Source organism: Odontomachus brunneus, unplaced genomic scaffold, assembly GCF_010583005.1.
Source record: "Odontomachus brunneus isolate Ranch 3 - 2012 unplaced genomic scaffold, Obru_v1 Obru_scaffold_096, whole genome shotgun sequence".
NCBI lineage: Eukaryota > Metazoa > Arthropoda > Insecta > Hymenoptera > Formicidae > Odontomachus > Odontomachus brunneus.
Window position 1 is genome coordinate 10,243 of NW_022639546.1, and position 24,066 is coordinate 34,308.

Genomic DNA, 24,066 nt, shown 5'->3' on the forward strand with positions numbered 1-24,066 from the left:
TCTCAGGCAAGCGCCGTCCCCCCTCTGCGCCGCGCGGTCGTTCACCTCTCAAGGCCGTCACGCTTTATCCGTAAAGCCCGATGTATACAATAGATAGAGTAATGGCTCCTGCACACAGGACGCGGTAATGCTGGCCGCGCGGCGAAAGTTCGCGCGACAGCCAATCAATATGCTGCTTTCCATAATAACCTTCTAGCTCTTACGGAAAAACAACATATTGATTGGCTGTCGTGTGGACTTCCGCCGCGTCCTGTGTGCAGGAGCCATAAGGAATAAAAGCAAGACGAAATGGAAATAAAGCCCGATCTACAATAGATGGAGTAAGGAGTAGGAGTAAAACGAAATGGAAATAATTTATTTCGCTTACTTCCTCTTACTCCAGCTCTTACTACTTAATTCAGGCTTACTTCATGTGATGTAGACGGACAAACTTTGTTGTAGATCGGGCCTAATTTATTTCGCTTACTTCCTCTTACTCCAGCTCTTACTACTTAATTCAGGCTTACTTCATGTGATGTAGACGGACAAACTTTGTTGTAGATCGGGCCTAATTTATTTCGCTTACTTCCTCTTACTCCAGCTCTTACTACTTAATTCAGGCTTACTTCATGTGATGTAGACGGACAAACTTTGTTGTAGATCGGGCCTAATTTATTTCGCTTACTTCCTCTTACTCCAGCTCTTACTACTTAATTCAGGCTTACTTCATGTGATGTAGACGGACAAACTTTGTTGTAGATCGGGCCTAATTTATTTCGCTTACTTCCTCTTACTCCAGCTCTTACTACTTAATTCAGGCTTACTTCATGTGATGTAGACGGACAAACTTTGTTGTAGATCGGGCCTAATTTATTTCGCTTACTTCCTCTTACTCCAGCTCTTACTACTTAATTCAGGCTTACTTCATGTGATGTAGACGGACAAACTTTGTTGTAGATCGGGCCTAAATGAAATAAATTATTTCTATTTCGTCTTACTCCTACTTCTTACTCCATCTATTGTAGATCGGGCCTAATTTATTTCGCTTACTCCCTTACTCCAATAAAAGTTTGCCCGTCTACATCACATGGAGTAGACTTGAATTAAATATTAAGAACTGGTGTAAGGAGCTGGAGTAAATAAATTATTTCCATTTCGTCTTACTCATACTCCATCTATTGTAGATCGGGCCGCTTCAGTATGTGTTAAGCACTGATCGCAAACGGAAATCTGTACGTAATTCATCCCATAAAGAAAATCATAATATAACAAAACCACAATTGTACGTGATTTGATATCTCATTATTTATAAAGATAATATGAAGTATATATTAAATATATAATAAAAAGAATATAATATAATATAATATAATATTATAATAAAAAGAAGATATATATAGGAGAGAGAAATATTTAATTTGATATAGAGATTAAAATCTTATTAAAATTTTTATTGTTTCTCTCTCTCTTCTGTGGCATACTGTTTGTTCATTTAGTCATTGCAATAACTAAATTTATAAAACCTAATAATGTAGAAAAATACAAATTTTGATTTATGGTTATTAATATTAATTCAACAATTTAAATATTTCTACTATATTAATATTAACTCAACAATTAATATTAATGATAGGATTCTATAATTCTACAATTACATAATTCTACAATTAATATTAATTCAACACATTAAATATTTCAAATATTTCTATCAATCTTCTCTTTTATTATAAAAATATATTTTTCATATAGTCATCTTATACATATATATGATATTCTTGGACACGTAAAATCACGCTTTTACATTACGATTTCCTTTATGTGTTGTTTACTGTTATGTACATTCGGAGAACATAAAGTCTAGAATGCAATTTGCGGGGCCGAGGGAACATTTTCTCCTTCCACGCGCCATTCCGCTTTAGTCGTGATCATTCTGTTGGGCGTCAATGAAAGGAAAGCTCGAATCATACTGAACTTTTTTTCTTTTCTGTTTACGAAACGTCTAAACCGCAATACTCGCCGCGCGAAATCGAACAATGCGTTTTGTAAACACAAAAGAAAAAAACATCAATATCGTTCAAACTTTCCTTTCATTGATACTCAACCGAATAATCACGACTGAAGGGGAATAGCGTGCGGAAGAGGAAGTGTTCCTCCCGGCCCCACAAGTCGCATTCCACACTTCATGTTCCGCGAGTATACACACTCTTACGTTTATTTCTATGTGCACGCTTCATTGCGCGTAGTATATGTGTCGGTTCGTTAGTTACAATTCCTTCTATTGCGTGATAAAATATTTCCTTCGTTCTTGAAATATTGAATCGGGCTCTCGTCGACATTGCGTTAATTAATATATGTTTCTCCGACTAAATTATGCTTACGCGAGTGTCAGTGTCAGTGCCACGTACTTATACAAATTACTACGGAGTATTGAGAAGCAGGATACCGGATTGGAAAATCAAGACAAAGGATACAGGACATTAGGACGCAAGCAACGATACATCATATATTTCCAGGTTCGTGAAATTATTTATTATAATTATTTAGTATTATTATTTATTATTATTTATTATTATTATTATTATTATTTATTATAATTTTAATTAACGTGTGATGAATTTAGTGAGAACAAGAAAATATTCGAGTTGAAATTTAAGCTAACATAGTTCGTCTTTATTTAAAAAATAAATTTCGTAAGTTTGTGATTTTTCATCAATTTGCAAAAAATAGCTGAATAATATCCCATAAATATAAATCTATAATTAATCATGTTCTCAAGTAAATATAAATAATATGTAATTATCGATCTTGAAATCTAATGCAAATCTTGCATATTTCTTAGTATTTAACAATGCTTCTTATGAATTACGTGATTAACGCATTTCTAATTGAAATTAAGAATAAAAATTAAATACAGATATAATATTGAAATAATAAAATGTTAAATAATTCTGAAATAAATTCTCTATGTGCGGACAATTTTCGACATAGAGAAAATTAAGTGATCGACGTAAGACCGTATTGTACAGTATTGTATTTGAAGATCTCACATTGGCTTTTCAAGTTCGATTTGTAGGATTAATGTAGGCTTCAAATTTCGACCCAACATTTTCGCTGAGGCACACTATATGTTGAAAGTTACATACTTGAAACTCGCGGGCCATCTGCCAATCTTTGGCGCGAGACGGTCTCTCGGCGAAATGAAAGACAAGGCCCAAAAACTGGGCGACGCTTAAAAGTCGGGACGCGTAATATATCGTCGTTCGGATGGAGGAAAGCAACTCTCATGTATGCAAACGCTTTCGCGGAATAAAAGAGTCATGTGAGTTCGCGCGCAAAGGAAGACGGATCGCCAAAGCAACAGATGTTCGAATTGAATTGAATTCAAAATCACTCGTTACACTTTCTTCCAAGTATCGTCGCCGTTTCCTTTTCCTTTCTTCTTTTGATATAAAAATAAAAAAACTTGTATTAATTTTCCAAATTTAATTTTTATTTATTTTTATTTTATTTTTCAATATTAAATAATAAATTTAAAAAAGTAATCAATTTCTATATTTTAAAAACATTTTAAATAATAAATTAATTTTTAAAAGTAAATTATTTTAATTTCTAAAAGTTTCCAAAAATTTGTTTCTATAAAAAATTTTTTAATATAAGAATGATTCAGACTTTTGCACTATAAGATGTTCGAAGAGAGAAAGAGAGAGTGAGAGCGGGAAAAATTAGGAAAAGGCGCGGACGCGCTGTGGATGAAAATAAGAGGACCTTGGGCAGCGACGGAGCTTTCATTGAAATTTCATCCGTGGGCGATCGTGTCCGGCGCGAAGGAAACGCGAAATAGGAATGCAACTCGCGCGAGGAGCAAACCGCCGCCGGCCGGCATTCGCGATTGGCATTCGCAGCGTATCGCGCACGTACGCCGCGTGTCGCGAGACAAAACGCACGAACGGAGGAGCGTACGCGCGACGGAGGTGTCAATAACCTCTCTGGCACTCTCCTCCACCTGCGCCTTTGTACTTCCACCTCCCGCACCGACTCGTCCGCGCAATCGGCCCGACGAGTTGCCTTTAAATCGGCGAGTCACAATCGATCATAACGAAGAAACTTGATCACACTATCTCTTCTCTTGCAAATCGAGTCAAAGCTGCACATTCAAAATCGAGTTAAAGCAATCCATTTCTGCGTTCTGAACAGATATCACACCCCGAAATCTCTTTTTCTAAATATCAAAACAGACCGCAAACGACGCGGGCGTGTGAAAGTGTTAAAATAGTGAGAGCTACATTTGCGAAGGGATATCGCGAATTTTGAGTCCAACCGTGTATATTGCGCGCTAGAGTTTTGCTTCGCCTCGGAGATACATAAATCACGTATTTTTTCAAAATCATGCCGAGACCATCACTTTGTGTGTGCTTGCGAAATTTTCCCGAGAAGTTACATAAATTAAAGATGCGAGATCGACTCGACGACGTTGTTCTCAAGTATAAACAGTTCGTCCAAATTTATGAATACGTCGAAAAATCAATCGATTAAATTATGCGACTCGACATCCGGGTGGACTAGCACTTGGCGCTCGCATTCATATGTTAAAGTTCACGTTTGCCTCGTGTTGCGATAAAGTTCAACGGCGAGAACGCGGCGTTTCGCGCATTTCTTCAGGGATCATCGGCTAAAATTTCTGAACGAAACAAAAATGACGAAATCCACAGCGCAAGCGACCTACGTAATACTTTATTCACTTACGAAAGTAAGTGAAACAGCACATTATATACAACACGATACATAATATTTAATTCCCACAACATCCTTCACCTGAGCCTTTGCCCTTCGCGCTTGGGAAAAATCAACCTACCATAATTCTCCAATTATAACTCGAATGATCGTTTCGGCATTACCCGTCATTTAAGCGGCGATTTAAGTCGTGATCGCGATGTTACCTAATATCTCGTTCATCTCCTCGTGCATCCCACGACCTAATTTTCGAAGCTACAGTAGCCTTCCACAATCACCCCGGCACACGACGTACGTTATATTCTAACAGAATTGATTTGTATCGCTTCAATTGCAAAACTAAAAATTTTTTTCAAGAAAAAAGAGGATCCTTTTTCTATTCATTATATAATAATTCACACAATTTATTTCTCAATTGTGTGTAACAGAAATCGCGTTTAGACTATCCATTCTTACGTCGAGAGAGAAAATATTCAAGAAATAATAAATATTTCTTTGGTAGGTACACTAATTATTTGCAGTCGTCAAGTCTAGGCAAATTTCCACGATAATCATTTCCACAGCTCGCTGTCTAAATTTCCAAATATACTGAGAGAAGAGAATATCCAGAAAGTAATAAATATTTCTTTGGTGGACTAATAGCATATTTACTTCAAGCTAAATTCTTTTATTTAAATAGAATATAGAATAAAACAAAGAACAATAAAAATAAAACAAGCAATCGCTTTCAAGAGCTAAAATTTTCTTAAGAAACTCTGAAAAATGTATATTCTCTTACGTGAAAACATTTTATAATAATATAAATATGTTATTAATATCCACACCAGATAAATATTTTTTTATTCTTTAGATACTTTTTTCTCGATGTATACCGTGATTTTATGTCAGGGGGAATACTCTTTTGGTAAATCCTCACACTGAAGCGTTTCTCATTAATATATCGTTCAACGGTTCCCTCTCGAACGTCATCGTCCGCGAGTCACGCGATCACCGCAGGGTGCCAGGCGCGGATGCTGCGGAGGAGCCGTCGAGAGCGAGGAGCGCCTCACTTTCACTCCCGCGTGCGATATGCCGCGAGGATGCCGGCAGATAAAATCGCGACGTCGGCAAAGAGCCAGCGATCGTTCATTCGTCCGTCCTCTCCTCTCCCCCGCGACAACGCTATTATGCAAGTCGCGAGATGTTACCTCAACGTTACCAGAAGCATTTGCGAAGAAGCCGCCGACGCACCGAGCGCGAAATCGCTAATAGAAGAGGACGAACGTTCGAATATTAAATTCCGCGGCGCAGCGCGGCGCGACGCGAGGTGAGGCGCGAGAAAAATCCCGCGGAATTCATTAGCCGCGCGAGAGCCGCGGCCCGATACTTTGTTGTTGGTTTTACGAAAGCGACGAAAGAGGAGAAAGCGAGACAATCCTTTTATTGGATTATAGGCTATCGTGATTAGCCGAATTAAGGAATATGAAGAGGAGCGACGATTGTAATCGCGTTGCAAACACAAGTCGTTCCATTATCGGGATCGAATCGCGTCTCGCTATGAGAGAACTTTCTCGAGAACTCTGACGAGGTTTCCATGAGAGAAGGACAATTCAGCAGACGAGGAGAAGTACGAGGGACATGCGAGCAGGGCGATATACCGCGGAAGGCCGACGGGTCAGCTCGAAAGACGAGGTCGACCATCGGGCCGAATATTAATCGCAGATCGAGGCGTGGCACGCATCCTTGGCACGTTGCACACGTAATGCCGACCGCTGTACCGCAATAATGCACCGTATGCGGAGCGAAGTTACCGTTATCCGGAAAGGATTCGCCTTTTTCGTCATCGAGACGTTTCCTCCGCGACCCCACGTCAATCTCTCAAAAGTGCAAATCGCATTCCACTCAAAACGCGCGCAACACTACGAGAAGTTTTGGGTTCAATTTTGCGCACGTCTCGACTTATCCACTCTAATCATTGTGTTAATGTAACTCTCCACTGCCCACTGCGACTCTGCTCTCTTAAAATGAATCAGTCAAAACAGCGTGAATCACTGAAAACAGCGAATATACACTGAAAAATTAATATTCTTGTTTTTAGAAAAATCCTCTAAAATAGACACCAAGTATAAAATATTCTAAATATAAGATTTATTCCTCTTATTTTGAGAAACTCTTGTCTCTATGTGGAGAATTTTCCCTCAAAACAAGAAGAATAGATCTTATGAGAATTATAGATCAAAACAAGAGGAATAGATCTTATTAGAATATTTTACACTTGGTGCCTATTTTAGAGCATTTTTCTAAGAACAAGAATATCAATTTTTCAATGTACACTGATTGTAGTTATAAGTATAGCACTGAAAGTGCTCAGTGCTATGCTTATAACTGATATTAGTGACTATTCAGTAATTCACTTTAAGTGAGTGAAATCACAATCCGATTTCATTATTATTTATCTCCGTTGAATATAGTAAAACAAAATAATACACATTTACATGAATTCTATACATATAAGAAATGCAAAAAGGATAGCATGATTGTGTAAACGACAATTGCCTCTACGTTATCGACATTTTCGGAGTTCGTCATCCACTTCAGCTTAATCAATTCATACGAGAGATCAGCTAGTCAACTCTTTGTCTGTTTCTTCCAGGAGACGTAAACAATGAAATTGCTAGCCGCCGACTGGCGGCAACATCGTGTTAACGCAGGATATAATACTGTTTACAATTCGCAACGTGCGAGAACGTGAAAGAGCGTGAAAGTTATCAGCAGTGCCGCGAAAACTCGCCGACGCGAAGTCGGGCGACTGGAAATCAAATCGCTTTTACCGGAAGCGCCGCTCGATGATAACAAGTACGGGAAGCGTGCGGAATGCGCGGCGCGGTAATCAGAGTTATCAATCAATTAATCGCCTAGTCAGATTTCCCGGACAACAAAGCGGTAGGATAGAGCAGACGGAGGATTGACAAATAATTAGGCAATGATTGAACGACGTTGATTAAAGTGAGAAAAAGGTTGAAGGCTCTCAATCAGGAACCGAACCTTTCCCCCGCGAAGAAAACGCGCAAAGAAATCGCGTGTGTGTAGTAATTACTACATCATCATCATTACTTAGATCCGATCGCCGGTAGCCAGTCATTCATCGAGCGCTTGTGAGTCTCCCGCGCGCAGCGCACTAGTTACCTCACTCGGGCAGGACGCGACGACGACGATGCGATTTATTCGAGAAACTAGATTAAACGGAGCGAGAAAGTCCCGTTGTCGTCGTCGAAAGCGTCCTGCATTAATATGCATGTCCGCCCCGGATCGAAATCGTCCTTGATCGCGTAAAATCGAGACGAGACACGCGGATCGATTGACCGCCCAACCTCGACGACAAGGCAGCATTTCCACTGACGTTTGCGTAATGTCAAAGAGAAGTATAGATCTACAAGTTGGTCTGATGAAATCGAGAGAGAGAGAGAGAGAGAGAGAGAGAGAGAGAGAGAGAGAGAAAGAGAGAGAGATCAAATTACAATCACTATCTTATTTGCGCATTCTGAAATTCTCACGGTTCCTTCCTTCCGATCTAAAGATTGGTATGACGAAATGTTACTGGCTCTCACGAGAAATGAATCTTGCGAGTTACAAAATCCACGCGACTTTCTTACGTGACGAATCGTAGTAATAGCCGCCGGAAATGTAAACTGACGGCGCGAGAGTAAGTTGATACGTCCAACGATTCGATCGATCACGACACGCGACTTTTCGCAAGATCACAAATTCTCAAAAACCAGTTCTCGCGGTGTCTGGCAAAAGTGAAGAAAAATTGTGCTGGACTCGCGCCGTTAGCAATCCAGGTGGAATCTCAATTGCTTATAGCGTTGGCGGTTCTGAACTAAAGCAATTTCTATGCCCGTATGAAGAGCATAATAAATCAATCTCGCAATGCCCCGGCAAGAGAACGACGAAAGCTGAGAAAAACGCGACTCGAATTCTGTCTAATTGTGCGCCTTTTTAGTGGCCTTTTTGCGTCGCGTGGCGTTTTCTTGCGCGAAATGTCGAAATCGCGCGAGGCCGCGAATCCCGAGATCGGACGCCGTGAAACTTGTCGTTTGTCCGACGTTTTCTCGAAAACCACGGTCCGCCAGAGTCGCGAATTGGATACGCGTGAGGCTAGAGGTTTTCTACCGTTATGTTTTAAAGCCAATAAAAGCCAGTCGCAGGATTTAGTTTGCGTGATTATTTTTCATTACGGGAGGATAATAATGTCAGAATCTTTTTTTCTGTTATAACGTACGTTGGACAATTTTATCCATTATTTGACCGATTCTATGCATCCCGTTTTATTCTAAATTAAATTAATAATTCCCCATCCTCCCATTATTGCATGATATCTAGCAATTTTTTATTCGCATATTAGTGTTGCGAGAAAGATTTTCCAGAGATTTTCTTCCCACATGAAATTCCAATTCCGTAGCTCTTGCGCAACCCGCCATTGCAATCGTGTTCCATTTTCGGAATTGACTTTTTTCCTTTCTCCGTAAGGATAGCCCTACGCCTATCAATACCTACGTATGAGGTCACATAAGATACCTCGTTGCTCTTTATTGCTGTCGCTATTAATTAATACACGAAGAGCAAAACGTTATATCGTTGCGTCCTAACGACCAATGTTTCATCTTAATTTCATACGAGAGAAGTTAAAAGGATTTATTTTAAACGATGTAACGATCGAAAGTGTAACAGAGGAGAAATTTATACATCGAGAAAACGGTACTTGAAAACTCACTTCTGCGTACTCAAGTATATTTCTGCGCATAAATTTTGTATCACGCAAATAAGTTTTCAAGCAGTTCTTTCTCTGCGGGAAAAGAGTAGCGTTCGCTGAAACATTGAAACGAGTACACAGGACAAAAAGGCGCAAGAACCGAATCTAGGTGAATCTGTATTCGTCCGCACGCGATATTGATGTAAATCTCCAACTTTTACTTCTGTCTCGACGAGAGTAATTACCGACTGTGACGAAAATGTCCAGACGTACGCGCCTTACTTTCGAGCAAACGAATTTCGCGTATATTTTATCGTTATGCTCATTGCTTGTCGAAACTGTCGACTTAATTGGACCCGACACCGACTCTCCGTCCGCGTATCTTCTTTTAATGACTCTCGCGAGCTTAACCTTCGCCCCTTTTCCGTTATTTTGCATCGACACCTCTCGCAATTATCATTATAGTCACGCGTATCATAGTCGCGCATAATTGTTATTATAACCACGAGTCGCGCGCAGCCGGTATTCTGCAAATCGCGTGACCATGGACAGCACACGCCGGCTGCCTACGAAAGCGCCTCGACGAATTTCAATATGGTAAGGCGCCCCACCGTTGCATTTCTCGTGTAATATAATTAATGCGTGCGTCTCTATGCGACAGCCGTGACAGTTATGCGCAATTACTGCTTCATTTATTCACTTATTGCCATTATTCCTGAGGAGCGGAGGAAGATTAATCAAATTCAAGAGTAATCGTTAAATGATCTCCCATCGCGAGACTCACCAAGGCTAATTTTTCTTCTCTCGATAAATCAAGACTCAGTACCGAGGGGAATTAAGACGATGCTTTACGACCATTAACCGACGGAACAGCCAAAGATCTTTACTCGTTTAACCTTCCTTTCGCCTGCGTTGCAAAGGACGACCATGGCAACAGTAAATTCTTTATCTCTCTCTTCTTTTTCTCTCTCTCTTTCCGCCTTTCGGCGCAGAATTTCGCGATTTACAGAAGGGACAAAGCGTCCGTTCGCGCGCGAAGTGCCATTCTTCGGCAAAATCGGTGCGAAAACCAGCACCGGCTCCGAAACTGGTCGCGCGACTCGCAGATAACGCGAATAGAGGGGAAAAAAGGATGCCCGGTGGGCATTTAAGAACCGAAAGTTATTTCAGCGATTTCAGGATTCGCCGGCGAAAGGATGGAGAAGCAACTGGCGAGACGTCGTTTTACGGGGAGCCTTCGAGCGATGTTTGCAGAAGGGAAAGGAAATTTTTACTTTGGCAACACACAGAGTCGATGTCACGGGCCTACGATACGAAACAAAGGGGACTTCGGCGTGATTTAAGATGAAGCGAACGCACGTTTCTCCGAGGCAAAGCTCGCGTGAACAAGACTTGTTTAAGAGGCAATGAGTACTCCATACTCGCGCGCTCAAATACCACTCGAGATATCGCCATTACCAACACTTTTTATACAACGAATCCCTGCGTCCGGCAATTTCCATGGGACATCTAAAGCTGACAAGAGTGAAAATGCATCGAACGTCGTGATATTTCGTTCCACAAATCTGCTTTGTAACATACATGCAGAGAAACAGAGAGGAAGAAACAGAAATTAAAAGAGGGGGGAGCAGGGATATTATCATAAGGGGTAGGAAAGAGACAGAAAGTCGCGAAGCGAACAAAAAAGACGGAGGGAGAAAGAGACGGGAGAAAGAGAGAGGAGGCAGAGAAATACGAGAAAAGTAGAGGTGCACCTCTTCTTGAAGTGTCTGGAGGAAGAGGAAGAGGGGGAGGAAAAGGAGGTGGTGGTGGTGGAGGTGGCCGTAGGGGGGAGAGGAGGGACGCAGACACGTGACCAATGACTTATATAAAGGTGGAGGACGACAGAGCCCAAACACAGAGTTCTCTCTCTTTCTCGGCGCAGTGGAGGCGGTGTCCCTAAAAGTGTCTGTAGAAAAATTCGTTTTTTTTTTTTAATTTTTCGTTCTCGCTTCCGCGCCACAGTCTCGTCTTTACCGTAACCATGAGGACGTACTTCGTGATAGCCGCCATACTGATCGCCGGTACGTAAACAGAAACCGTTCCTCGCGCCGAGGGTGCGAGAAAAGAGGGTGGCAAAGTTAAATGGGCCGCAGTTAAGCACGGGAAATCGCGAGTGACGATGCGATGTCGACTTTGACTTCAGCGAGAAGGCAGTGGACGGGACATGTCGTCGTCAGTGTGTGATCATGTGTAGAGTAGAGCAGTGTGCCCTACGCTGAGGGCAGGATAATTCGGGAATGAGTCCTGCGGGAGTCTCGCCAGAACGAAGGATCCGCGAAAGTCATCTTTGCAATCCATAGAACCTCGATAATTGCGACTTCGCTCGACTCGCGTTCGCGTGGCCAAATGTGCAAGTTTCGATTTACCCACTTTGTTCTTTATTTATGTGAATTATACTTGAGTATAAACCGCGCTGTTAATTATACTACAAGTATAAACCGCGCTGTTATCTTACCATTGCTCGCGATCGAGTCTGATTTGCAATCAGTTAAAATTAACTTTAGGAAAAAAGGTCTTGGAATAGAAAGTTTCCAAATTCTTACGAGACAAAAGAATCGCTGAAAAGAAGTGCTTCTCTCAAGCGGAAGTGATATACGTTCGATATAATATCTGAACGCGTTTGGTTCCGGCTGAATTTCTCGATAATTGTGGTCCGCCCGCGAATATTCACATGGTACAGATAATAAGAAAATGCTTTCGGCTTGAATGTGTTTCTTGATGCAGGAAAGTGTGCCAGCAGATTTCTAACAAGCATGTAATTGTGAACGAGACTGTGACCATAATTACACGCAGCACGCTCATAATTATATCATTCTTCTATTCTGCTCCGTCTTCTATCGCAGAAATTTGCGTTTTCTCCCTTAATTATATGCATCTTTTTTCCCGATTCGGAGATCGATCTACAAATGAGACGTTTTCTCAGATAACCAAGTGCTTCAATCATCACTCTTTGTTGATTCGCTTAGAGTGTATTTTCTCGTAACTTTCGTGAGGTAAAATAGTGTAAATAATTTCATTCATTCATTGTTCCTAAAGGCAGTAGATTCCCCAACGCTCTCTGAAGTTATCGCGAGAGCGCGTTAATGAAACATCGTAATAATTAAAAATCGCCCACGGCCTAAAAAAGCTTGCCACGCTTTCTCGCCGCCGCGGCATAACCTTGGCCCAGATCTTGACCCTTCTTTTTATTCCCTGCGAGTCGAAGGAGGGTTCAAGGATGCCATTCGTCGCGACGAAAATTACCCTAAAGTTTCCCCGATGACATCAATTGACAGCAGGAATATTCTGCGCGGCATAATCAACTATCCCGATGCGATACAAATGAGATAATGCACATTTAAAGATTCCGAACGTACTTTCGCACACAAAGCGATCGATCTAATCGAGTATTTCCAAATCGGGAGCGAAGGAAGTCGGTTACTTCTCAGTGGAAACAGGACAAAGTCACAAAGAACAAAAAGAAAACGATCTAAGAAACGTATCGACCTCCTTTTTAGAAAATAAGAATTCCATTGCGTAAAGAATTTCTCTCGTCTGAGACGTGTAATCAATTATTACGCGTCGAGTAATCGCGCGACAACAAATCCCCGACGACCGATGTATTTGAAAGTATATCGGTGAGGAAATTAGCAAGGCATCCGCAAGAGGTATTCCAAAGAGGAAGCCGTTTCGAAATACGACAGATACGATTTGATATGCTCCTCTTACGTAATTGTCGCGCGTGTGCGCGTATCCCGAGCGACAATTATATAACAATCTAATGACGTACGTGTTTGACAAAACGAGTTTAACGCGCGCACGAAAGTCGCGACGACCAGGGGGACCGTCCGCGCCGGTGAATATCCCGAAGTCGCTTTCGGGACCGGTCCCGCGGAAAACGAAAGTGAATACAGCTGGTTCCACGCGGACGCGCGCACTCGATATACTCACACACGCACTGACTGCGCGTGCGCGCGCAGCCGGGTGAACGGGATGCTGGGAGGGCCCGCGCACAGCACGAGCGGCCGAGGGGCCCAAAGTGAAAGCGCCCCGGCGAAAGTTACCGTCCCGTGCCCCTCTTACGTAAGACATTTTAGCTGAGATATTCAGGCGTCCGTGTGCCCCCGCGTTCGCGCAAAAGAGGCGCGATTAGGCGCCATCAGCATGGCGGCCGGTACGAAAAAGCGGCTCGACAGGCCAACCCCGGCCGATTTTATTTCGGCGAACGACACCGACTTCCTGTTGCTCGCGCCGTATTTTGCGTCGATTAAACGCTAAACGGGACCGGAAAGAGGGACGGAAGTGTTCGCAATCGACGGTTACCCTATCATTGGGAAGGTGGAATCTGGTGGATTTCTTTTCTTCTTTTTCTCTTGGTTGTATTTTTATAATTTCTCAAACCTCATAAGACAGAAAGCACTAATGTTTTGACATGTACCTAATCCTGGATATTCTTTTTATTCTAGTCTTTAAACCGTCGTTGTGAAGGTGAAGTCTGAGAGACTCTACGCATTCCATTTCGTTCTCTTTGAATCTCTATAATATTTTCAGAATTTTTTCTGCTGGCTGTTATTAAATCTCAATACTCCACAGAATCATGAGAGATTATATAAAGTTTGAGAAATTATAAAAAAAGAATATCAAAAAAAAGAAGAAAATTTATCAAATTCTAATGACGAGTTAAATATAAATATTTAAACTTCTAACATAAAATATATATACAAGTATTGAGCATATATATATTCCATGTTGAAAGTTTAAATATTTATATTTAAAGAGCCAAACAATGTTAGTCCACGATTTTCTATGGCAAACACGGTAATATCGAGCCTGAGGCAAGACTGCTTCTAACCACGATCTGAGGAAATCAACGCGCTAACCGCGCGAAATCGAAACGCAGTACTTTTCCTCATTTCCCGTCGGGAAGATTAGAAAACGAGGGGTGTTATCTATCGCGTTACTTTCTATTGTACTTCTGAATTTGAGAAAAGAAAGTAACGCACGCGCACACACGCCTGCCTTGTAGTTGCTCTATTTACTCCAACGTTGAAACAATAAATGGTTACGTGGGTCTCATTACTGATGTTCAACTTGATATTGTGCTTATATTTTATTTCATCTTTTTTCATCTTTATTTCATCAACCGTCGATATAGGTACGTTAGGAAAATTTTCGCAACTACTAGAAAATTGAAGTTTTCAACAAAATCTGTATGAAATTCCTGATATAAAGCTTCAGGGATAACTTAAACTTGTTCGAAAGTAAATTTCTACTCGTCGACGTTCCACAACCGCGCCTAATCTACAATTCATCGTTACAGGAACGACCGGCCAAGAGAGCTTCAAATGCCCGGACGACTTCGGGTTTTACCCTCACCACAGTTCATGCGACAAGTACTGGAAGTGCGACAACAACGCGGCAGAACTAAAGACATGCGGTAACGGCCTGGCGTTCGACGCCACCGACAGCAAGTTCCTCACCGAGAATTGCGACTACTTGCACAACGTGGACTGCGGCGAACGAACGCAGCTGGAGCCGCCCATCAGCACGCCACACTGCGCCCGTCTGTACGGCATCTTCCCCGACGAGAAGAAGTGCGACGTGTTCTGGAACTGCTGGAACGGCGAGGCGTCGCGCTACCAATGCAGCCCCGGACTGGCCTACGACCGCGAGGCTAGGGTGTGCATGTGGGCCGACCAGGTGCCCGAATGCAGAAACGAAGGTACCGAAATAATAAACATTGAACACAACTAACTGCACGTTCTGATGTTGAGTGAACGCGTGTCAACTAATTTAATCCTTCTGTACCATTGCATTCCATATTGCATTGAGGGAGAAATTACCTTAAAATCAACAAATATTTCTTTGATGGGTGCCATTTATTTAAATCTAAATTCTCTTTATTTAAACCAAATATTGTCTACTTAAATCAGGTAAACAATATTTGATTTAAATAAAGAGAATTTAGATTTAAGTAAATATATTAATGCACCCATTAAAAAAATATTTGTTGATTTTAAGATAAGTTTTCCTTCAATGTGGGAAAAGAATACTTGAACATTTATTTGTGAGGTATAAGGTTTATCCACGGAAAATAAACTTTATACTCCACACATAAAAATGTTCAAGTATTTTTTCTCAATGTGTATGCAACCGATTCCTATCTCGCAAGTTCGATGACTCACAGGTATCCGTGCAATATTGAGAAAAATGACGAAAAATTAAATCCGTCTTAAATCTATATTTGAAAAGATAAATATAGGTTATGAGTTTCCAAGCTATAAAGAACTATCCAATGCACTCAATGTTAAATCGGTAAGATATGACGAGTACAAGAAATATTGAAAATCGTATGTAACGTAGAGCTATGTAAATTTCTGACCCGGTTATCCTGGAACTCGTCACGGATGACTTGACGCGGATAATGGAATATACGTAGGACGTACAGAGTAAAATATAAAAAAATATTTGTTGATTTTAACATAATTTTTCCCTCAGTGTGGGAAAAAAATATTTGAAAATTTATTTGTGAGGTACAAAGTTTATCCACGGAAAATAAACTTTATATCTCACACATAAAAATGTTCAAGTATTTTTTCTCAGTGCGTATGCAACCGATTCCGCAAGTTCGATGACTCATAAACATCCGTGCAATTGAGAAAAATGACAAAAAAAACCGTCTTAAATCTACATTTGAAAAGATAAATATAGGTTATGAGTTTCCAAGCTGTAAAGAACCCTTCAATGCACTCAATGTTAGATCGATAAGATATGACGAGTATAAGAAAATCATTGAAGAGAAATACATTGAAAATCGTATGTAACGTAGCGCTATGTGAATTTCTGACCCGGTTATCCTGGAACTCGTTACGGGTGATTTGACGCGGATAATGGAATATACGTAGGACGTACAGAGTCGAACTGGCCTCTCTACATCGAGACGATAAAACTGTCACGACCTCTGCTACATTCGCTCCTTTCTACTTGTCCACGTGGACTTTCGTGTCTTCGCATAGTTTTAGCCTTACGTTTATTTCAGTCAGAGCATATTGTTCTTACTATCAAATCTTCGTCATAAAATTTCCCTACAGACCAATTAACAAACTGCACCTTCAATAATGACAATCCTTTCTACTTCTTTAGATAAGTCAGTTATATTTAACTATAATTTCCCCCTAAATTATACGACAATTTACCACGCGTGATCAAATTGTCTCTAAACTTTCTGCCGCGATTGGAAGTATCACAAAACGAAAAAAAATACTAGAAATTTATTTATGAAATATAAAGTTTATTTCTGTGAAATAAAGTTTATATCTCATAAATAAATTTAAAATATTTTTTTCTTAGTGTATACACTCAAAAAAAATACATATGGATGGTGAACTGTATAGATGACAATTATACGAATTTTATGTATGTAGAATTAATGTTTTAATAAATTATATATAGTTTTAATGACTAAAGCAATATTAATTGCAATATAACTACAAAAAGAATTCAATTAACTACATACATTTCAATTCTGCACCTATACTGAGAAAAAAATATTAAATCTTAAAACTATTATATAAAAAAATATTATATCTTAAAACTAACAAATACTTATTAGGTGACTACCATTGATATATTTACTTAAATCAAAACTTTTCCTTTAAACCGAGTACTGTTTATTCGGCTTGAATAAACAATATTCAGTTTAAACGAAGAGAATTTTAATTTAAGTAAATATGTTAATGGTACCTATCTAATAAATATTTGTTAATTAAAAAATTTTTTTCTCAGTGCACTAAACTAAGTACAGTTGTTACTTTACAGTTATCATTATCACGTTTTTCTCTGAGTGCGAATGTGCTTTATCACGCGTACATCACGCGTTTTATATTCTATAGTGTATATGCTTCGTGTGTTTTCTCGATCTTTTCACGCCCGCCAACTCGAGACCGAGACCGAGACCGGTAATGCAATTGCAATGCCTTTCTCTGTGTGTACACAATATCCCATTTAATGCATTGCACAGAGGTCGCCGGAGGTTTCACGTGTCCGGCCGCGGGTGAAGTGAGCGGTGCATCCGGCAGCTTCAGCAGACACGCCCATCCGGAGGACTGCAGAAAGTACTACATATGTCTCGAAGGCATCGCCAGGGAATACGGCTGCCCGATCGGCACCGTCTTCAAGATCGGCGATGCCGATGGTAGCGGCGCCTGCGAGGACCCCGAGGATGTACCCGGATGGTAAGCATGATCCTTCATGTACTAGTCTCGTCGTAAAATTCATTTCTCTCAACGTTCGAATTTTAATCTGAGAGACCACACGCATCGTCGAATCGAACGCGACGCGAATGAACAATTTGAGTGTCTCGGAATTCGGGGTTTGTCTTATTTCGCGCGTTGGTGAATGTTAACGAACGGCGACTCAGAATTCAAGATACCTCACCATGTTGAATTTCCAACGAGACAACTTCCCAAGATCAAGTCCTAAAGATAATCTGCCCAGAAGCAAATGTTTACTCATCAAAGATCGTTGACGTGTCAGAAGTCGTTAGATTGTTGGATCGTGTTGGAAATTACGGCAACAATTTTCCGCGTCACGTTTTGTTATTACGATTGTTCTTTGTAATCCACGAAGGATACAACGAGGAGTCGGCGAGAGCGAAAAAAGGACATTAACGATGTCGCGTTGCGCAACGAATGATTGCGAGCGCATCACAACAGTGTCTGAATTCGATTATCTCGGCGATTACAGTCCTCGAGACGGGAAACTCTAGAATTTCCTCGAAGACAGAATCGTGTCTGAGAGCTCTTGAAGAGATCGTATACGAATTGCATTCACGGATTTGCGACAAATGATCTGCAATTAAGGGAATATCCACTACGTCGTGGCACGCTTTCGCAATAGCCAATGATGTGTTTTGCGTAATTCAGATAATACACAATATGAATTATGCGTAACGAGTCGCGCGTTTAGAAGGCCAGACAACCACCTCGTTAACCGTTCTCTTTCTGTGAATGACACGGAACGCTTAATCGTGAATCAGCGAATAACTGTATCTGTCAATTTCTGCTGATTATGTTTGTTAACGATCTAACATGTGGCTAACGTGTATGTTAACTATCCCACCGTTCTAATGTTTCGTTGTAACACTAGCTGCCTTTCTTTCCCCTTTTTGTGTAGATTGCTAAGTAAAACACATACAATTGAAAACTGATATTTCTCTATGTATACAATTTACATGTATCTATTTACCAGATACAAAGGAAAAATTGATGTTTCTATAATGAATAAAATATTGCACTAATTAACATTGAGACAACAAATATCTAAGAAATAGTAAATATTTTTTAGATACTAATAACATATTCTTATTTACGTACTAACATAAAATATTTTTCAGATAAAAAAATACACACATTTTCTTAAAACCTTAGAGAGCCAACTTCACTTAAAATAATCACTTTCATGAAAGTGATTATTTTACTTCAATAAAAGAATTTAGATTTAGGTAAATATATGTTATTAATATCCAACAAATTAATATTTACTACTTTTTAGACATTTTTTCTCTCAGTACTTGGAAATCTACACAACGACCGTGAAAATAATACACAATCGTGTGAAAATTTGTCAAGACTCGACGACATATAAATAAAATAATTCGACATCGCGACAATTGCAATTGTTTGTTTCCTTCGTTGTTCTTATTTCAGTCGGTAATGCTCCGAACGAGAAAATATTTCCGTGAGCTTTCACGATTAAGTGCCAGCATAGCTCCCCATTGTGTATGCATGTGCATTTCGTTCGCAAGCATAACGGCAATAGCACGCCACGTAGCGCCATGCAGTAGTAGCCACGCACCGTGCATGTCCTGACCTCCGGGTTTTTCTCGGTTCTGCTCCACAGTGAGGATTATTACGGTGACCTGGACTTGAAGAGCATCCGGAAGAGCGAGCTGCTTGCCGGTATCCAGAGCGAGCCAAGGAAGCCAAACCAGCCTCTCAAACCTAGGCCCTCAACAATACCCACGAGACCCTCCGCAAGTCTCCAGGAATAAATCCTGATACCTCGTCCCTTTCCCCTTCATCCGTCCACTATCTTTCTCTCTCTGCTCCCTTTACTTACTTTCTCTTTGTTGCTATCGTTTAACTTTGTTATCAAACAAACAAGTAGGAATATCGTTAAACACAGGTCATCGGTAAATAATCTAGATCGTTCAAAATATTCTTCAAAAAATCTAGATAGACCCTATTGATGATAAAGAAGAAGAATGTTACAAATTTATTTTAGCACCACGCGTTTCTCATGCCTCTCTTAATTTATTTTATCTCCTTTAATTTATTTCATTTTTTCTCTTTTGTACCAATAAATTATATCAAGCCACATTTCTCCCTCGCTCTCTATTTACTTTCTCTCTCTCTCTCTGTCCTATTTTTCTCTCTGTCTTTATTCTATACTTTCTCTGTTATCTCTTCTTCTCTCTGTCTACCCTTTCTTCTGTGTTTCTCTTTTCCCTTTCAATTTCCTCTCATCCTCTCTGTTCCTTCTACCACACATCCACACATACAGACATACGTATGCTCACACACAGGTACATAGTCGAGAGAAATCCAGTACCGACTTTACGTAAAGAGAATTCCTCGAGGAGCGAAGTGATCGGCGCCGAGAGCCAAGAGAGCCGAAAACCCGCCCTCGAAGGCCGTAGATCTTTCGGCCCATATTATCCACTGCGTATCCTGTACGCAAAGGACGCATGACTCGATCTCGAGGCGGATGGCCGCGACGCGAAATCCGCGAGATTCCGAGAGGACGAAGAGAGTGCGATCGAGCTGTCGTGAATTTTATCCCCCTTCGAATTTTTTCGCGCGATTCTATCGTCGACCCGATTGCGCATCTCCATGCGAACTAAGTGCGTAGAGAATGATACTATTTTTGTAATTATAGTAGAATAGAGGAAAGGGAATATTTGAAGCGCGATCGGTTAAGATGACGAAACATAATCGTGAATTTCGAAAAACATTATACAAAATTATCCGGCTGCCGTGCATGATCAAAATATATATATATAACCGCGTGATAAAATTACTTTCTTCCTGACAACGTAAAGTTAATAATAATTTGTATCATAAAACTTGCGAACACCATGTATAACAATCAACCGCAATAATATCTGTATTAGTTTCAATGTAAGATTTCTCGATTCGCAGCATAAAAGAGTATTATCGGAAACTCGCAATTGTTTGTCCTGACAAATGCTCAAGAAATAACGAATGTTTTGCAAAATTGTGTTAGTTGTGATATCTCATTGGCGATCTCTTTTTCTCGCCGTGAAAATAGGGATTGGAAACTTGCAATTTCGCGATAAAATAGACGCGACACAACAATCGACAATTTTGTAAATTCGAGCAGCTTCTGAAGATGCATTCTACCGGTTGTCTTTGTATTTCGCCTGATGTTATATTATCACCGTTAATAATTTACAATTTACTCATCTCTTAGTGATGCACAAAGATAGTTATAGAGACTATCGATGAAATGTGTCTTCTGAAAATGTTCTGACAAAAGTTGAGTTTTGCAAAACTCATGTCCTCTCAATTGAAAAACGCGTTTCCTCTGTACGAGACTACATAGATTTTAATCCTGGTGTACATGAGAGATATAATTTAAAAAAAAGGTACAAGGAGTCGATTTCACGATAAGTCGCAAACGACAACGAGTTCATCAGACTCGCGCGACTCACGGTCCACGATTTACAATTCGGAAATCTTTCCGACTCTTGGCGCCAATGTGTAGGCAAACTCGGTCGGTCTGTCGTGTATTTTTAAGTAAAGTGAAAAGTATGTATAATAAAAAAAGAAAATTCTTAGATCTTGGTATGTATTTTTATTGCACGTTTAATGCTAAACGTGGCTGTTAAATAATAAAATCTTCTCGTTAGAACGTGAAATATTTTCGTGAATCATAAAAATGTATTCTTCCAATTGATTTATTTATGCAATATGAAAATCTCGAATTCAAAAAATTTATATTTTTAAGTCTGAAAGATGTGTTTATCTAATATTTAATACATTTGATTCCAAAATTCACTTATTAAATATATTTAGATTGTATGAAAACCAAGATATTGTACAGCCTCGTTTAGCACTAAATGTGTAATAAGAATGCGAATATATTTTATATCTGATTGCCCTAAGTCCTGTAACTTAATCAATCCTCTACTGATTGATCAATGCTAATATCAATATTTGTGTATTTAATATACGTAGTGTCCTTAGAATTTGGTAATATATTCTGTGTACACTCATCTATTGCATGATATATTGTATGTAACCAGATCATAACATATATGCAAGGTGCATTGGCCAAAACCTAGAAAACAACATATTAACACGCATAAATCAATCTGTACGTTTAGATCCACTTTATCGCAATAATTGAAGTAGCTAAACAATTAAAGGATCATACTAAATGCATTGTTCTATCGAATAATTTTGTAGCTCGAAAATTAAACGTAAGAGAAAAAAAATTGTATATTAAAATGTAAATAAATTTATTCAAAATTAAAATAACATATAATTGGAAAAGTATTCAATACTTTAAATATCTGCTAAGTGATATAGAGAAAAATGCATTTAAGTAAATGAGAACCTTTAATTATTTAAAACAATATATCTTGAGATTTATCGAGTTTAAGTTCTCCTTATACCTAATTATACTTGAGATGAAAATTAAAGAGTTCTCACATATATTCAATATATTAAATACATTGATTGCATATTAATAAAATATGTTTACAGCTAAAATAATAATATAATGAAAAATGATAATTAACCTTCAACCACACAACTTCAAGTGCAATCTTTAATCGTGATGAGATTTCAAACTTTTCTTTAAGAATTATAATTTATACTTACAAATTATTTATTTTCTGTCACATATTAAAACTCTCCCACAATAACTTTATCATTCATTTTCAATTATCAGCAAATTGAATATGTTCAATATTTCCTGAATATTTTATTATTTATTATAATGTTCCTTATTTCAATAATTAAATAATTTTCCATATTTCAATTAAGTAATTAATGAGTAGAATTAAGCTAAATATCAAGAAAGAATCCAGTAAATATCAGCTAATAATCACATTACACCAATGTTATAATTTCTCACTCAGCATTACATACAGCATATGATGTTTACATATTTGAGTGGGAAACTGCAACATTGATTTAATGCTCCTTTTGGTACTTCCTGTAAGTAGGCACTTTAATGGTCAACTTAATTGGTTGAAGATTGAAGATAATTACACGTTATGATTAAGTAACAAATAGTAATATTCTTATACATTCCTCAGCCAAGATTACTATGGTGATGTGGATCTAAAGGCCCTTCGCAAGCTAGGCTACAGAAAATAGAAGCACTTGCACTCACCGATGATGAAAACAGCATGTCATCCTGCTACAAGGAAGCTGCTTCAAAACAACATCAAAACCATATTGTTGTCCACAATTGTCCGCAATTATATCGGTTCTCGTTGTCCACAACGACGAAGAACATCCTATAAGTCATATTTTAGAAAATTAACAACTATACTCATCTATTATCGTCGTTGTTTAACGTGAACCGCCATGCAAGTTAATTAAAACAATCGTAAATTGCCAAAATTACGTATCGAAAAGATATATTTATATGTACACGAATTTTTTATTAGCTTTTTCTTTCGCTTTTTCTCTTTCTCTCTTACTCTCTTGTAAAACTCGTAAAGTTACTACTCTTAAGTAATGTCAGTGATAAGTGTAATTTAATAAATAGTATAAGTAAATATATATAGTAAAAGAAGATATAAGACAATAATATGTATAAGTGTACTATTAAATACGTGTTCTATTCAGGAGAAATTTGAAGAAAGAACTGGCTACGTGACCTATACTTATTCGGAATACTATGATTGCGATATTATAGAACCGTATTCTTGAAAAATATCGTATTCGATATTTCAATAAAAAGCTATAATATACGTAACATGAATTATAGTTTTTCATAGAAATATATGCGATATTTTTTGCGAATGCCCCTGTTCTCTGTAGCTGCACTGCTGAACTGATGCAATAAATTGAAGTGAGACAACTATACGTTTTCTTACTCTAACTTTTTGCATCAGTTCAGCAATACAGCTACAAAGGCCTTATGATTTGGCTATTGAGAGCGGCGTTTAGATTACGATATGATAAGATTATAACATAGACAATTTTAACACAACTGATATATATATCTGAGGTAAAATCTATTAGTGTAATCCGTAATACCTTCGAGCGAGTTATTTGTATTCTATTGAATTTGCATCGTTCAATCGCCATACTCGAAACGTACCGCTCGCTTTCTCGATGCTTCCGCTCAACGAATTGCTTTCGTGGTTGCTGAGAGAAAATATATATAATTTTCAACGCACGATAACGTACTCGATTATACGAAGGTAAGATTGATCGTCAATTACCTGCCATCAGCAAAAACGTCTGAACGAAGCGTTCCCGCGTATCTCCTTATCTGCTGCCTGTAATGGCGCAAATGATGCCAGGGCGTTGCACGCAGAGTGAGGAAATAGCACCCTA

At 39.1% G+C, this 24,066-nt stretch overlaps 1 protein-coding gene and 1 long non-coding RNA gene across 3 annotated transcripts; one reads left to right on the forward strand and one right to left on the reverse strand.

The window, feature by feature from the left end:
- The first annotated feature begins 11,348 nt into the window (after positions 1–11,348).
- On the forward strand, positions 11,349–23,298 carry LOC116848480 (protein obstructor-E). 2 transcript variants are annotated; one of them, XM_032824606.1, is made up of 4 exons: positions 11,349–11,505; positions 14,784–15,185; positions 17,484–17,697; positions 22,812–23,298. In XM_032824606.1, exons 1-4 carry the CDS (start codon positions 11,466–11,468, stop codon positions 22,870–22,872), a joined length of 717 nt encoding a protein of 238 aa, XP_032680497.1. In that variant the 5' UTR covers positions 11,349–11,465; the 3' UTR covers positions 22,873–23,298. The 2 variants fall into 2 exon arrangements, with proteins under 2 accessions (XP_032680497.1, XP_032680496.1); XM_032824605.1 differs by lacking the exon at positions 22,812–23,298 and adding an exon at positions 19,364–21,323.
- On the reverse strand, positions 22,724–24,015 carry LOC116848481. The gene is made up of 3 exons (XR_004378975.1): positions 23,952–24,015; positions 23,764–23,874; positions 22,724–23,015 (listed from the first exon to the last, which is right to left on the reverse strand). It is a non-coding gene; the product is annotated as an uncharacterized LOC116848481 (long non-coding RNA).
- Between the last annotated feature and the right edge of the window lie 51 nt (positions 24,016–24,066).